Source organism: Heptranchias perlo, chromosome 18 (assembly GCF_035084215.1).
Source record: "Heptranchias perlo isolate sHepPer1 chromosome 18, sHepPer1.hap1, whole genome shotgun sequence".
In the NCBI taxonomy this organism is placed as follows: Eukaryota; Metazoa; Chordata; class Chondrichthyes; order Hexanchiformes; family Hexanchidae; genus Heptranchias; species Heptranchias perlo.
The window spans coordinates 40,286,584-40,304,320 of record NC_090342.1 but is presented as its reverse complement, the minus strand read 5'-3'; the positions used below and the strand labels follow the sequence as shown (position 1 = coordinate 40,304,320).

At 40.7% G+C, this 17,737-nt stretch overlaps 1 protein-coding gene across 5 annotated transcripts in view; it reads left to right on the top strand.

Annotated features, from left to right (window-relative positions):
• The first annotated feature begins 2,405 nt into the window (after window positions 1-2,405).
• nup50 (nucleoporin 50) overlaps window positions 2,406-17,737 on the top strand; it is a 44,563-nt gene continuing 29,231 nt past the window's right edge. The window contains exons 1-4 of one of the 5 annotated variants that reach the window (XM_067999764.1): window positions 2,406-2,600; window positions 6,451-6,692; window positions 6,941-7,019; window positions 10,407-10,490. In XM_067999764.1, the coding sequence (XP_067855865.1) occupies window positions 6,951-7,019; window positions 10,407-10,490 (153 nt within the window). In that variant the 5' untranslated portion in view covers window positions 2,406-2,600; window positions 6,451-6,692; window positions 6,941-6,950. Of the gene's footprint in view, window positions 2,601-3,191; window positions 3,388-4,926; window positions 5,079-6,450; window positions 6,693-6,940; window positions 7,020-10,406; window positions 10,491-17,737 lie in introns of those variants that run through there. The other 4 variants (XM_067999765.1, XM_067999766.1, XM_067999767.1 and 1 more) reach the window with 4 other exon arrangements.

Genomic DNA, 17,737 nt, shown 5'->3' with positions numbered 1-17,737 from the left:
AGAACATGGTACAGCAACGATTAATAAAAATAATGAAGAATAAGGTATAAGGTGAGAATAGAATGAGATAGTTGAATGGAGATTAGAAAAAAAAGTAATTGGGAGGGAAAAAAAATAATGCCAGCCTTTCTGGCAAGACAAAAAGGGTTGTCAAAGATAGAGGGTATCTAGTTGGGTAGGAGTCTAGAAAATCCCAATAGGGTGGAAATCAAGAAGAGTGCCAGTAAAGGATCAAAAACTGGAGATGCCAGGAAAGTCGGAAATATCAAAAGATGGCTGGTGGACGAAGGACAGAAAGCAAGTATAGATTCAGTGTTCACAAGTTAAGTAAATTAGAGGATGAAGGCAGCTTGGTGAATGAAGATCAGGGTGGTTGGAAATGGAAGAGATATTCAGGTTGAGCCTATGGTTACAGTGTCCTTGAGTACTTCAGAATGATCAATTGTAACACTTCCAGCAGTGAACTGATATTCCCACAGTGATTCAGTGCTACTTTGTGATGGACAGTGGAGTGAACCAAGAAAAGTATAAACATTTTACTCCCACATGAATACATTAAAAAAAATAACAACATTTAAAATTATTACCCCTACATCAAGATACAGTCTATAACAAAAATATATAAATATCATCCCCCAAGCAAAAATATATAAATATTACCTCCTACACAAAGATGCAAGGAGTCAATATAAAGAATATTTTGTCTACACAAATATATAAAGAGCCAATTACACCTTAAATATTATCCCAACAAATAAAATTATGTGAAAAGGGTAATTATAGCATTCCATTTTTTTGTAAACGGGAGATTTAGTGGCTGAATGGCCCACAGACCAATGGGATAGAGAATGTCATGTGACAGAGCCAGCCCTAAAGCCCTAAATTAGTGGGTTGTGGGAGCGGCTCAAAATGGTCCCCCGAGAACAGGCTTTAAATCAGGCAAAGGTGGGCAGGAGGTGCTGAGGAGCAGCTAAGAATGGGTCCTGAGAATCGCCTCTAGGAAGAGAAAGCAGACCAGAATGGGTATAGTTTCTTTGGAGTTCCAAGATCACTCACCTTTTTTAATATATTACTGGTCAATCTCCTGTGGCGTTAACGTGGGAGCTCAAGGCCAAGTGCAGTATTTCGATGAAGCATAGTTAGCGGGCAGTGAGGGAAAGGAGAGGAGGAGGAGGGGAGAGAGGTTGATAAAGGGGAGGATGGGAAAAAGACAGGGATGGTGGAAAGTGGGTCATAGGGAGAGGAGAGTGGGAGGGGCAGGGAGAGAGAGGAGGCAGCCAGAAAACATATTTAGCCGGGTGAGAGGTGGATATTGGGGAAGATCTAGTCATGTTGGAAATGATGCTGCTCAGTGTGGTGTAGGGGAAAGACTGGTCTGTTGACTTGTATCCAAATGACCAAAGTGTGCTGAGGAGGAGGGGAGGCGAAGAAAGGTATGGAAAGGCCTGGTCTAGATTTGTAAAATTATGTTCGTGGTGGGGGTTGGGAGGGGCACAGTTAACAAAATTGGTCATTTGGATAGGGAGTGATCATCAGTGGGAGGTTTCCCTAGAACTGCTGCTGAATGGTTCAAATGACCAGAATGATGCCCGTTACCATCCCTACCTCAGCTCAACTGCTGCTGAAACCCTCATCCGTGCCTTTGTTACCTCTAGACTCAACTAGTCCAACACTCTCCTGGCCAGTCTCCCAACTTGCACCCCCCATAAACTTAAGCTGATCCAAAACTCTGCTGCCTGTACCCTAACTCTCAAGTCCAGTTCACCCATCATCCCAGTGCTCACATTGGCTCCTGGTCTGGCAAAGTCTTGATTTTAAAATTCTCATCCTTGTTTTCAAAGAAGTTCTGATGAAGGGTCATCAACCTGAAACTCTGTTTCTTTCTCCACAGATGCTGCCTGACTTGCTGAGTATTTCCTGCATTTTCTGTTTTTATTTCAGATTTCCAGCATCCACAGTATTTTGCTTTTGTTTGTTACATGACGTTCACGTTGCTACCTACAGCACAGCAAAGCACTATTAGAAGTTTTAACATATAATAGATTGATTATACATCTGTCCTTAAACTTCGTACTTAAAGCATCTCTACGAAAATGAAATTAATGGGGATGAATTTCTGTGGAGGTTTCTCCTGCTTCTTGTTTTTGGTTTGATGTGACAGTCCAATGATACTTCTCCCCACTGCTGTGTAGTTCAAAACGCTCTCTTCAAATTGATAGTGTGGTGGTTTGCACAGTTTAAAATTTCACTTGCTCACCATTATGCTTTACTGAGATGCTGGTGACAACACAGTTACTAGAACATTGCACTTGGCTTTAGCCCTGGTAGGACTTGCACTGCACTACACATTACAGAAGGCGCTGCAAGGCAACCCACTAACCTCAGAGGGAGCATGCGCGCGGCCCGGCCCGCCCTCCAATACAAAATGGCGGAATTGCACGATAACTAAAGTCGCGCGAGGGGGATTCACGGAAGGAGCGCGGACCAATAGTCTACAATATTTATTTTAAAAATATAGGAAAATAAAAATTATTATTTTTAAAGACCTTACCCGGGCAAAGCGACCAACTTATCGATAAACACAGAATCACCTATCACAGGTGAGCAAAGCTTTCCTATCTTATTCTGTCCTCGCAGGAAGAATTCCCAGATTCAAATGATAACCGTTGGTTTGCGCCGCTCCAAAACAAAAGCCTGAAATGTGCGGTGATGTTGGTTGAAATATGATGTTTACGGACAGAGCACGTTTATATTTCACAACTGCCTTTTTTGAAATAATACAGATCGCGCCGGGGAGGGGGGGGGGTGATATTTTAAAATAAAACGGTGAAAGGCATTTCATTTAAAAACTCGTAGGCCTTGACTCGGAAGAACTGACCGCGCGTTCTGCCCTCGAACCAAGATCTATCCCCCTCACCCCACTCCGCTTGAGCCTTTTCTTTTCTCTTGACAGCTGCCAGGGATGTAAAACCGAGTGAGATAGTGAACGGTGTAAAAACAGCGCGCTTAATGAAATTAATAACAGGTTTTTTTTAAAAAAACGCATTCATTTTGTGGCAAGAACAAGTCAACCTAACTTGATGGTCCTGGTCCCGCCTCCATTATGGTCGTCACTTGCACCGACTCGGCTTGTGAATGGTTAATTCGCTTGTCAATCAAAGCCAGCTGCCGGCGGTAGGTTAGGTTGCGGTCCTCTTTGCCCACACGCGTGCTGCCCCGGTGGGATAGACGGTTTCTCGGGAGACGTTACTACGATGAAGAAAAGCCACCATTGTTGAAATGCATTGAGCCGAAAATCCTTCTTGGCAGCACAATCTTTTGTTTTAAAAGACGTTGTCTAAGTTTAAATTCCTCCAGCCTGTGAAGGAAGTGATATCCTCCCCGAAGGTATGCTATCGTGAACTAACCAGGTTATCAGTGGTGGAGGAGGGGCAAATATGCTGATCTTGATGATCAATGAAGCAGTTTTTTTTGGTGGGGGGGGTGGTTCTACATGCTCAGGTGTGTATGTCGGTGAGTTTACAGTAGACCCCAAGAGTTTCTAAGGAGTGCTCCATGATGATGTATTCTTTAAAATAAAGATCTTCCTGATGCCCGTGAGTTTATCGATTAGTTGAATCATACAGACCAGGAAGTTTGCAGGTTTGATCTCTGATCTGTGCTGAATTCGTTTATCTCGGCTGGGATGTCATATTACGTACGGGCAATTAGGAACGGCCTCAGCGAATCGGGTTTAGGATTGGCCATGGCTTTCACTCCTTGTCGCTGTCCAGTGACCCCTGTTGGAAGTGTGAGATATTCAGTAAGGAAAAGATGGAGTTAGTGGTTGAGTAGCTTGCTGGTACGTTCTTGCGGCTCATATGTACAATGCTTACATTTATATAGTTTTTATTCAGACTATATTTGGTGCCCTGACAAATTAATGCATGAGCAGGAAAGGCGTGTTTTGCGGCTGATTGTAGTTTGTTTTTTAATTGTCCAACTACTGAGTAACATAAGCAATATCGCTCTAATCGGTTTTCCCCTTTTTAAAATTCGCATTTTAATGTGAACTCACTTATGTGTTTACAGTGCCTCTGCTAGACAATCAGTTGGAGGGATGCTTCTATTGTGCAGAAAAGAGCATTGGGGCCTCGTGACTTGAGTTACTGCCCTATGTTGCAAATATTTAAAGCAAGTCGAGTGCTTTATATTGCATTTTGAAGAATATAATATATAGTATTTGTTCACGCGTTTAAAATTAAATGCTCCGTAAACTTTTCTCTAATAGAAGTTGAAGTTTGTGATGCAACGTAGGGCTAGTATTTAAGATGGAATAAACTTATGCCAGTTGGATTGACATGCATGGTAACTAAACCACGTGTAATAGCCAGGACAAGACAGCTCAGATTGTATTGCAAGACAGTAACTAATTGAAAGTACCAGATAGGGTTAAGCTATGTAAGTAAAGCTTGTGTGGTTCATCAACAATCTCTGATTCTCTGATAAGTTATTGCCTTGGAGCATACTTAGCCAGTACTGTTCTTTACTTAGTGTAGTAACTTATGGTTTCTAAACTAAATGTACAGAGGTGTGTTAAATATAGATGTATTATATCTTTTGAATTATTGTAGGAAAATGTGTGTGGGTATGCAGCGATTAATGGATGTCAAGTGATTATGAGGCAACAATCTCTCAAGTGCATGGGTGATGTCATAAACTACAAGAGCAAAGCTTGAGTGGTTTTATAATTGTTACCTGAACCCAGGTTCAACTGATATTAACCTTTCCTGCTTGGTTACCTTCTGATCACCCTCCAAGCTAGTCCAAAGTACCAACTGCCATATAAATGAGAAGCATTTAGGCAGCTCCGGTAATGCATTCTGTTGGAGAGGCTCTGGGTGTAAAATGAGAACCAAACCAATGGGATTGGGGCCCCATTTGAGAGGAGGTAATCTACCAAAACAAAGATTATCTACTAAGAGATGGGAGTTCTTTTAAACTTGATTTTCAGAAATTAAATTAATACTTGTGTCTGTGCATCAGAAGAAAATAACTTATGTCTGAAGGGCCCATCTTGGATAAGGGGAATTACCAAGGTAAGTAATATTCCTTCTTCCTTTGTCCTTTAGATTGGGTCCTCCACATTCTTAGTTCATTTTCTTACGATGACTTGTGTTAGCTTTAAACCTTCCTGTATGAAATGTAGTGGGCTCTGCTTCAAATAAGGAGTTCATATGCTAAGTAATTTCTCTTTATTGGTTCACATTAGCTTGTGGAATACAGATGGTACTTTATGATTCCCCAGTAAATAACCTTTTATGAGGGAACTGGTTGGCACAATGGTTTAAACACTGCTATTTTCTATTCAGGACAAGAGTTAAAATACAGCAAGATTGAGGGGATGAAAATCTCCATTTGTGCAAGGGACTTGTGTGAAATGTGTTTGGGCAATCTCTTCTGTTTTTTTCTTTGGCCAATTTCCTCCCCTTACTGAAAGTGTTGACTTCCTGTTGGGGGATGGTGTCACAAATGCTTAAATACCTCGTTCAAGTGATCGTCATTATTAATGTGTGAGCAGGAGATTTAACTATGGCAAAGTCTAATTCTGTTTAACTGTTACTTCCTCTATCATACAACTTTGCTCAGTTGATAGCACTCTCAATTCACAGTCCAAAGGCTTTAATTTAAAGCCCCACTATGAATTTGAGTTTAAAATGTAGGCTAGCATTTCACTAATACGGAAGGAGTATTGCTTTGTTGGAAATGCTTTCTTTCAGATGTTCTATCGAACTTGGTCCTATTTGCCTGCTCGGACGAATGTAAAAGATCCCTTGGTACTATTAGAAGAGCAGTGTGTTCTCCCAATATCTTGGTCAACATTCCTCCCTCAACCAACACCATCACAAACAGATTATCTGGTCGTTCTTTTAGTCTTGTGTGAGACCTTACTACTTGCAAATTGGCTGCTGTGTTTGCTTACATAACCATGACTGCAATTCAAAAGTAATTTATAGGTTGTATAACGCTTTAGTGCAGAGATGTGTTGCAGTTTTATTTCCCCCTTCCCCCAACTCAACTACTGAACACCCACCTCTAGCCACCCCTCCTTTGCCCTCCGCAAACTCCAATTTGCCCTCCGCAAACTCCAATTTGCCCTCCGCAAACTCCAATTTGCCCTCCGCAAACTCCAATTTGCCCTTCGCTCCGCTGCTGTTGTCCTGTCCCGCATTTATGCTCATTCTTCCATCACTGCTATCTTCAATGGCTCTCTGTCACACAACTTATCAAATTTTAAATCTTTGTCATTGTCTATAAATCCCTCCATCTCTCCCTAGATCACTTCACCTCTTGCTCTCTTTCCACCTTTATAAAAATCTTGTTAAAACCCGTCTCTTCTGCCTTAGGACGCCCCAAAGCTGTTTACAGCCAATGAGTTCATTTTTGACGTGTTGTCCTGTTATTTTGTAGGCGAACATAGCAGCCAATTTGCATACAGCAAGGTTGCACAAACAGAAAATGAGATGATCTGTCTTGGTGATGTTGCTTGAGGAATAAATATTGGCCAGGACACCAGGAAAACTCCCCTGTTCGAATACTGCCAGCAGATCTTTTACACTCACCTGAGAGGAAAGACGGGGCATCAACTTGACATCTCATCTAAAAGACCCCACCTGTATCAATGCAGCACTTCCTCAGTACTCCACTCAAGGGTTAGTAGATTATATTCTCAAATCCTGGAATGCGATCTAAACCTACAACCTTCTGACATTAAATTGAAGTTAACCTCTAACAACATTACAGTTGATAGGAATTATGTTTTAATTGACAGAGTTTTGGGCTTTTCTCAATTTTTGCCCTTAAAGTACAATGAATAACTTCATGATATTTTGTTTATAGTTTGATTTTAGGCCAGTCATCTAGTTATAGCAAAAGAATAATCTTTCCTATTTTGTTTCAGTAACAACATAATGGCGAAGAGAACTGCGGACAAGGAGCTGACTGACCGAAATTGGGATCAGGAAGAAGAATCTGAAGAGGTGTGCATACTGTTTCTATTAGTGATGAATGTTGTCAACTTGCCGTATTAAAGTGTAAAGTTCTTTTGGGGTGTGGGGGGATAAGCAGCAGTTCTCCGCATACCATAACACGTTAAATGACAAGGGGGTGGGAAGGAGAGGATAAAGTGAATATGAGTATCTGCCAAATTTGATGGTACTGCATTGACAACTGATAAGGAGGTGAAGCAAAGTTCGGAAAAAGTTTAAGATGGTTTTGTATCTACTGATTGCAGATTGTATGTCTATCCAATTTGATTGATTTAGGGAAAACATTAACTGTCAGAATGCTGCTATTTCCACTTGCTATCATAGAAAAATAATCTGTGATGAATGGTAGACATATGTAGAGTTGTAGAAAGAAGTGCACTGGGACTTTTTAATCCTGCGAAGAATACTAAACAATACATTCTTCATACTCTGCACTCCAATGCTGCAACAAATCCATCTTTTGCTCAGGTATGTGTCGTATGAATCTTTTTCTTCCCCAGCTGTTGGGGTAGAGCAGTCAAAGACCTATTTAATTGTGTGCTGCAATAACTCTTGAAATCTGAATAGTAACACAGGACCATATTTGTGAGGGACACAGTCTGGCTTCAAGAAAACTTGTGAAGAGATTTTTAAAATAGTGCTGCAGCAATTTCATTGAGGATGTAGTGCACAGTATAGTGAGAGATTTTAAAAATAATGCACAAGGAATTGAGTGGATTTGGACAAGCATACCACAAATTAAATGAAATGTTGCTGTTTGTTATTTGGTGTGTGTTGTGGAGGGGGCATCACAGAAATGGCACTGCTTGAGCAGCAGATTACGTGTATAATGGAATAAAGTCAATTAAAGTTCTGTGACCTTGAGGAACGTCTACTATTGTTGCTCTTCCCACATTTTTCTACAGTTGTCATGACTTGTTAATCTGAAATATAAATCAGATGTGCCACGACCTGGACTGTATACCTTAATTGGATAGTTAATACTGTGATTTGACTATGAGCAAACATTAAAGCTTAAAAAAGCTGTCCTTGTAGCATAGGTTGTTTGCGTATAGGTAAGCTGAGCACATTGCCGCTTACCTAGGCAATGCTTACCAGTGCAACATAATAAGCTTACAACTGGGTCATGCTACTTCATCTAATTTGGGGATAGGAAGATGAAAATTGGTTTGATTCTAGTAAAGTTTCCTTGATTTTTATGAAGAATGTTGAGGTGGAGGTGAAGATTTCAAGTTCTGAGCAGAGACCAACATCATCCTGAAAGGGCAGGAGACCAATCATGTCATTGCAATGTGCCTCCCAGGACCTGACTTGAGAGCAGCACAAGTTGAGAGCTAGGAGCATGTCAGCTATAAGTAATACATTGATTGGTGAGACCATGACAGTTGAGGGTATTTTACATAAGCTTGCATGTTTTTTTAAAGTTTAAAGTCATACAGCACTTTCACCAAAGAGGGAAGGGTCCATGTTTCAATAATGTTAAAGGGTTTGATCATGTTAGCTGGTAATTATTTTTTTTTAAATTAACTTCTTAGAAGATTGTAATAGATGGTCACATCGATTTGTTTGTTGTAGAGGCATTTCAGAACATGACCTTTTCAACTATGTGTTAACCAGGTATTAATTATAGTAACATAGTAACAAAAGTTGCACTTTAACAGCTGGTTAACTTGGAAAGTCTGTCATACTGACCTCTTGTGGCCCACCACTACCTTTTTTTATTCTCTCTTCTCACTAGCTTTCTCCTCTTGAGATCATTGACTATTTGCCGGTGTGCGGTTCTTCAGGCTGGTTGCTCTCAGGCTAACAATTCTTCATGTGTGAACCTTGAGTGTCAGAGGCTGTTTGATCACGGGGACAGCAACTTTTGATTTTGTCCTTGTCCAACATAAGATTAGATAACAACTTCCATTTATATACCTCCTTTCATGATCTCAGGGTATCCCAAAGCGCTTTACAGCCAATTAAGTCCTTTTTGAAGTGTGGTCACTGTTGTAATGTAGGAAACACGGTAGCTAATTTGTGCACAGCAAAGTTCTACAAACAGCAATGTGAGAATGACCAGATCATCTATTTTCTTTGTGTTGGTTGAGGGATTAACTTTGACCAGTATGCCGGGGAGAACTCCCCAGCTCTTCATCTTCAAAATAATGCCATGGGATCTTTTATGTCCACCTGAGGGTCAGATGGGGCCTCGGTTTAACGTCTCATCCAAAAGACGCACCTCTGACAATGCAGCACTCCCTCAGTACTGCACTGGAGTGTCAACCTAGATGTTGTGCTCAAGTCTCTGGAGTGGGATTTGAACCCACAACCTTCTGACTCAGAATAGCCAGTGCTACGACTGAGCCACACTTGACATCTCCACACATGCATTTCCAGCAAGAGTTGTTGGATAGTGAGCAGGAACTCTAGCCAACTTCCCCTTCGCCAAGAGGGTGCTAAGCCCATTTTCAGCACCCATATCACTTTCTGATCTATGATAAACTTATTCAGTACAGATTGTGAATTAAATGTGGCAAGTTCCTGGTTTGTGGGGTTCAGTTACTGACTGGTTAAACTTGTTGAGCTAGAGGTGAAACTCAGTTATCCTTTTTATTGTAGCTTGACAAGCTATTTCAGCCCTGTAAGTTGGTAACTCACGCTCTACTCAGTGGACCAAAATGTTCAGACTCCAATAAGTTCTTGAGGTTACTGATCTGAAAAAATGGATTAATTTCAAATCCAAGTAATCATCCCTTTTCTCCTCCATTTTTCTCCCCTCTGTCAAAAATTGCAATCCCATCAAGATTGGGTGTTAAATTTAAATTTAATATCTCAAGTTGTATTGTTTTTTTGAAAAAGTTCTGCTGTAACTACATTATGCCACTCACTACCAAAGTAGTAACACCCTCAAATGAATTATAAACATTTGGGGTTTGTTTAATCTGGTTAGAAACTCACTTCTAGATAGCTATAAACTGCAATTTTCCAATGCTGGCAGATCTCTCTTCAGTGTGATATGCTGTTATGTAAAAACTGAAGGAAGAACTTGTATTTATATAGCACCGTATCGTACCCTCCAACCATCTCGAGGAATTGCTTTTGAAGTGCAGTCACTGTTGCGCACAAATGCGGCAGCCAAGTAGGATGGTAAATGAAATGAAATCCCAGCTTTGGCGCTGTTAGTTGAGGAAGGCATGTTGGCAAAGGCACGGGGTGAATTTCCTGTTCTTGTTTGAATAGTCATGGGGCTCTTTTATGTCTACTGGAACCCACAACCTTCTGACTCCCAAGGTGAGAATGCAACTGAGCCACACTTGATACTTTACTATGAAAAACAGGATGTGAATTGTTGGTTGACATATCTTTTACCACTGATGTACTTTTGCTTTCTAGGCAGGAACCTTCTCAGTTGCAAGTGAAGATGTGTTGAAAAACAGAGCTATCAAAAAAGCAAAACGCAGAAACATCCTCACTGAGGCAAGTCATATAATATGACTTTTTAAAATTACATTTGCTAGTGTATTATGTGGAGCTTTGTGCCTCCAGACATTTATTTAACATCCTGTAATTCATTGTTCCAATCCATTCAGGATTTCCTGACCTTAAAGAGAATTAAGTTGTTATCCCAAGATGTAAAGTAATAGGACATTGGGAGTAAAGTACTTGATTCCACCTCTAGCTTCCAAAAGCCAATGTACATTGATGTAGTTTCTGTAATAATGGCTTTCAAAAGCATCAGTACCATGTTTCTTTTAGTTCTCCCCATTTCCCCCCCCCCACCTTAATCTGCTTCATTGATGTCTGTCTATTGCCCTGAAAACGGCTAATATGGCCTGATTTGTCCATCTATATTAAAAATGTTATACCATGTTACCTTCTAATATCATGTTAGTTTGTCTGATCTGTGGAAATGGGACTTGCTCAATTTCTCTCTGAATCCTGGATAGCAGGGAAACCTAGCTGAGAGTGTTTCAATGACAATTACTCAAGTTTACTGTTGGAATATTTTTGAGGGCAGTGTATTTCCATTGGATGACTATCTAAAACATATCTTTAGCAAAAGGAGGAACGGTTACATTTGTAACTAACTTCAGTTTTTACACCTTTTGTTGAACTATTCAAGTAATGAATATTTTGTATTGGTTTAACACCGTCTTTTGAAGTTAACAATTTTTTGACATCCCACTTTATGAATGTAAGTCCACGTGTAAGCCATTATCTGCTCATCTTTAGGCAATATTTGTTTAGTTCAATTCGCCTCTTATCCCCACCCTGTTACTGTATATTTTGACAAAAACATTTCGAACCCTCAATTACCTGTTCTGCCCAGAAATCTGTTACTTCGGTTTATTTAGGCATTGTATAGATTTCAGTACTGTATCATTAGACGCAGGTTAACAAAACATCATCAGATTTGTTGTGAAGGTCGCGGAGGAGGCTGCAAGGATAAGGGGGCACTTATCTTCTCACACCTGTCTTACGTTACTGATCTGAGGGGTGTCCAGGTGGAATGTGCAAGACTGTTTTTTGGAGTGCCCATAATCTGGGCGACCAACTGGCCAAATCACGGGGGGATAAAAGTTGGGAAGACTAAAGGACACCCTCCTGCCTCATATTGCAGGCGTGGGCCATGCCCTGCCAATTGGGGCAAGCCTTGGGAATCTTGGAGCTCCCTGGCATTGTGCCCCCCCCCCTTCAAGACCTTTGCATCCCTTTGCATTTCCTGGTGCTAATTCTGGGAAAATAAGCCCCATTATGGCTTCCCAGTCAGCAAGCATGTTCTGTGCATTTGAGATAGTATAGATGCTGGAAGCTGTTGCTCAGCAATAGGAACATAATTTTCTGCATCCAAGCATCAAATGCCAAGAGAATGGTAACCTAGTTGGAAGACGAGCTATCTGTTAATAAAAAGCAACATTTTAATCTTAGTTAGTCAGAGGATGTATTTGTCAGCCATTGAAAGCTTTTATTCTGCAGTATTTCTTTACGTCAACTGTTTGCAGCACAGAAAATTGATTGTTCAGTGCAGTATGCATTATAACTCTTTTGATGGTGATCATTGAAAAGTTTGTTTTAAAGCCCATGGACAATAAACCCTGGAGAGGTAGTGTTGCTTAATAGTTTTTTGCAGAACCTGTAGGGGTGATTTGAACTTTGAAACATTGTGATGTTCATTTTATTTAACAAATAAACATGAAATTGTGGCAGTTGCCTCAGGGAAGAAATATTACATATCTTGCACAGCAGTACATGCACAATTTAATCCATCCATCATAATTGTCCTCGAAGGTTTGCACAAATAACAACATCAAAATGTACCTTGCCATGCTGTGAAGCTTGGGATGTTTTATGATATTCATGGGGAACTAGTTTCCAATTTGTTCTGAACCTACTTCATGTTGGCACTTGCCCTTAAAAATAATGATCTTGCATGCTGGGCTGAAGCTTGACATTAGTATTGTTATGGTTTGAGCAGTACAGCCTGTTCTTGCTGGAAAACAATTGCATTCTATCTTGGGTAATATTTTCCTCTGCCCTGAATCTATTGTGTAGGGACAGAATAACTATTTTTAAATGGTAATTTTTAAGACTTATGGGACATTTATATGCAACGGTAGTAATTTGTTGGAGATATTGAAATGTGGATTGATTAAATGCTGAAAGCATTCTCTAACTATGCCCACCTACATTTTGAGCTGCATCTAGCACTGAGTACTGAACAACCATTCAAAGTATACAAACTGAGTTATAATGTAATATTTTGACAACTGCTCTTGCATGGAATACCTCTCTGCTTGGCCTGCAACTGTCTAACTTTTGTAGGTCACAGATGTAGCAATTTTACCCAGATATTTTTAGATGCCTCTAATATTTATGCAAGTCAGCTCTCATTCTTTGCACAACCAATGCCATCGAGCATTAACTCTGTCTCTGACACATTGTGGCAACTTTCCCTCTGCCTTATTCTTGTAACTTTTTTGTTTCGGCAGACTTGATGCTTCTGATTTCCACATTCATTTCCTTATTGATGTGATATGTTAACATGCCCATGCCTTTTTTTGACCACCGTTACCTCCATTTTATTCTAACTTTTTTTTGAATATCCAACATTTCTTTTTTTTCCCCCTCTTCTACATCTCCTAACTTTACAGTTTGGAGAAAAGTTTTATGCATAGAGTGCACTTCCTATGCTTAGAAGCAGGTTATGTGCTATTTCTTTCGCATGTAGTTATTAGGTTTAAGCTGGTGAAGCTTAAATTTTCCATATAATTACATTATATTTATCTTTCAGCCCACCCAGTTTCTCTGAGATTTGTATCTCCAAGGCAGTCGGTGGTGTGCTCGTAGCACCAAATTGCCCACAGCCAACTTCATTTTGATCTCTTAGACCAAATTTCTTGTGTGCTTTTTAAAATATTAATAACTTGAAACTTCAAAAGTGCTTCAAAAAACTTGTCTGTTCCATCTCACAGCAGGAACCTGATATTTATATCTGTGAGGTGTAGGATTCCCTGTAGAAGTTCCCCATGCAATTGAAAATGCAGCTGCCTCATCCCAACCTGCCACTGGGTGTTGACCTATTCCAGACACACAGGATCCCTGCTACTCATGCCCCCCATCCCTCAGTTCAAGCCCCCTCCTCCAATCCAATACTTTACTGACCTGCAAACCACTCTGTCCCTGCACTGCTAAAAGTTGGTTCCTGCTATTCGGCCATCGCTCAATGGTACTATTCTCGCTTCTAAGTCAGAAGGTCGTGGGGCCCCCGAAGACTCGACCACATAATCTAGGCTGATGCTTCAGTGCAATATGGAGGGAAAGTTACACCATCGGAGGTGCTATCTTTTGGGTGAGACTTTAAGCTGAGGTCCATCTGCCCCATCAGGTGGACATAAAAGATCCCATCATGCTATTCGCAGAACAGCAGAGGAATTCTAGTAGTATCCTGGTACCATTTGTCTCTCAACCAACATAATTAAAAACATTATCTGGTCATTTATCTCACTGCTGTTTGTGGGACATTGCTGTGTGCAAATTGGTTGCTGTGTTTGCCTACATTACAGTAGTGACTGCACTTCAAAAATACTTCATTGGCTGTAAAGCACTTTGTGATGTCATAAGCTTATGAAAGACACTGTATAAATACAAATTCTTTCTTCAGTGCATTGATGGTACAGTTTCTCTCATCAAATTAATATGGCACCTTAAAATGGGATTATTGCTTCTAGGAAATGTGAACGCAAAGTTCCGCACAGTGGCCACAATATGTAGAGAATATTTTGTGTATGAAAATTCCAACATGTACCCAATTTATACATATCAGAAAATGAGATTTATTGTTTACCAGTTTCATATATACCCAAAACTCTTTGGACACTTCACTACATAACCCAGCCTGAAAGATATTGATTATTGATCTGTCAACAGCAGACCCACAATACAACATTGAATGAAGTACAATTTAATTTATTTACTCGAGGCATTAAAGCCTAAGTCAGACACAAATGCATTATTAACATTACTTCATTTGACTAGATCTATGATAATATGAATAGCACCATCACAAGGTTTGGTGATGGTGATCACCATAAAAGTAAACTAATGCTAACTTTCAATCAACCGCATCTAAACACAATTTTAATGTTCTGTACCCCGTTGTCTCAGTATTGGTTAGGTTCCATTTAAGTTTATAGTACAGATTTAGCAAGGTTGGGCTAAATCTATTTTCAAAGTATCATTGTTAGGCTACCTGTGTTATGGCTGTTCTTAAAAGCTTACAGCCGCTTTTCCTGAGTAGCATGCTGACTGTGGTATCTAGCAATTCTACCTTCCTCTTATGATGCCCTAGTTTCACCTCCGGTGTACATCATTTTACATTCTCTGCTTCTATTCTGCTCTAAACTAGCTTCATGTTTCTTTAGCTATTCTGTCCCTCTCCACCTCTCTGTGGCAACCCCCTCCCCCTCTCTGGCCCTCGACCCTCCCTCCCATGGGCTTCAGTTTTGCTGACAAGCCTATTATATGGCAATTTATCAAACGTCTTTTGAAAGTCCATATACACGTCAACCGTATTGCCCTCATCAACCCTCTCTGTTACCGCATCAAAAAAACTCAATCAAGGAGGAGAGAGGCAGATAGGTTTAGGGAGAGAATTTCAGAGCTTATGGCCTAGATGACTGAAGGCACTGTCGCCAGTGGTAGGGCAAAGGCAGTGGGGGGGCGCACAAGAGGCCAGAGTTGGAGGAGGGTTGTAGGACTGGAGGAGCTTAGAATTCGGGAAAGGCGAGGCTACGGAGGCTTTGAGCACAAGGATGAGAATTTTAACATTGAGGTGTTGGTGGACCGGGAGCCAATGTAGGTCAGTGAGCATAGGGGTGATGGGTGAATGGGATTTTGTTTTGGATGAACTCAAGTTTATGGAGGTAACAAAAGCATGAATTTCAGCAGCAGGTGACGGGCTGAGGCAAGGGCGGAGACAGTCAATATCACAGAGGTGGAATTGGGTGGTCTTTGTGATGGAGAGGATATGGGGTCATAAGCTCATTTCAAGGTCAAATAGGACACAGGTTGTGAACAGTCTGGTTTAGCTTGAGACAGTGGCCAGGGAGGGGGATGGAATCAGTGGCTAGGGAATGGAGTTTGTGGCAGTGACCGAAGGCGATAGCTTTAGTCTTCCCAATGTTTATTTGGAGCAAGTTTTGGCTCATCTGGGACTGGATGTCAGACAAGCAGTTTGACAATACAGAGGCAGTGGAGGGGTTGAGTGAGGTGGTGGTGAGGTACAACTGGGTGTCGTCAGCGTACGTGGAGAACCTGATGTGTTTTCAGATGATGTCGCCAAGCCTTCCATCCACTCGCCCCACTTACTGTATCCCTGCCCCACTCTCTATCCCTACCCCCCAAGATGTGCTGAGAGACCAGAGGCCCTCTTGCCCTCACATAGTTTCCTTCCTTCCTAATTGTTTCCTTAAAAGAGGCTTTGTTTGCTTTTAAAATTCAACTTGTGTATTCTAGCCAAAAAAAAGAGAAATCAAATTAAATATCACATCCAAGCCCAGGCTTTTGGAAAAGGCAGAGACCGTCGAGTAAAAACTTTAATGACGGTATTAGAAGACACAAAGGAGAATTAATCGATAAATTTCAATCATGTTAATGTGACATAATGTATCTTAAAATTTTGTTTAAATCCTTATTTTGAACATTACCCCAGATATACGGGTAAAAATTGACTGTTTTAAAAAAAACCAAAGCATTTTGATTGATTTGTGAAAACCCGATGGCCAGATTGCACAGTGATGAGCGAAACCTATTATAAATGTGGACATAGGAATTTATAATTGGTTGGAGAGGGAAGCTGACTCAAACATGACAACAGAAAAGTTACGTAAATCGGAAGTGTGCACAGATATAAATTTTTAAATAAAATATTGATTATTATAGATATTATAGGTAACTGATTTAATAATGTAATATCAATTTCTTGTAAGGCAGGTTTTCAGAAAAACATAATAGGTTAAATAAGATTTCTGTAGTTCAGAAGTATCTTCTAAGTTCGGATACAGTAGTGATAATGGGGGCTTCAACTATACTAAATTAGACGAGGATAGTAATAGTGTAAAGGGCAAAGAGGGGGAGGAACTTCTGAAGTGCGTTCAGGAGAACTTTCTTGATCAGTATGTTTCCAGCCTAACAAGGAAGGAGGCATTGCTGGATCTGGTTCTGGGGAATGAGGTAGGTCAAGCGGAGCAAGTGTCAGTGGGGGATCACTTAGGGAACAATGATCATAATATCATACGGTTTAGATTAGTTATGGAAAAGGACAAGGAGCAATCTAGAGTAAAAATACTTGATTGGAGGAGAGCCAATTTCAGTGGGTTGAGAGCGGATCTGGCCCGGATAAATTGGAATCAAAGATTGGCAGGCAAAACTAATCGAACAATGGGCAGCCTTTAAAGAGGAGATGGCTTGGGTACAGTTTAGGTAAATTCCCACAAGGGGGAAAGGGATGGCAATCAAAGCCAGAGCTCCCTGGATGACGAAAGAGATAGAGAGTAAGATGAAGCAGAAAAAGGGGGCGTATGACAGATATCAGGTTGATAATATAAGTGAGAACCAGGTTGAATATGGAAAGTTCAGAGGAGAGGTGTAAAAGGAAATAAGAGGGGCAAAGAGAGTGTATGAGACTAGGCTGGCGGCTAACCTAAAAGGAATGCAAAAGTCTTCTATAGGCATATAAACAGTAAACGGGTAGTAAGAGGAGGGGTGGGACCGATTAGAGACTAAAAGGGGGACCTGCACATGGAGGCAGAGGGCATGGCTGAGGTACTAAATGAGTACTTTGCACCTGTCTTTACCAAGGAAGAAGATGCTGCCAAAATCACAGTAAATGAGGAAGCATTTGAGATAATGGATGGGCTAAAAATTGATGGAGGAGGTACTAGAAAGGCTGGCTGTACTTAAAATAGATATGATGTGGAGATGGCGGTGATGGACTGGGATGGACAAATGTAAGGAGTCGCACAACACCAGGTTATAGTCCAACAGCTTTATTTGAAATCACAAGCTTTCGGAGCTTTGCTCCTTCGTCAGGTGACTTCATTTGATGAAGGAGCAAAGCTCCGAAAGCTTGTGATTTCAAATAAAGCTGTTGGACTATAACCTGGTGTTGTGCGACTCCTTACATTTAAAATAGATAAATTGCCTGTTCCGGATGGGATGCATTC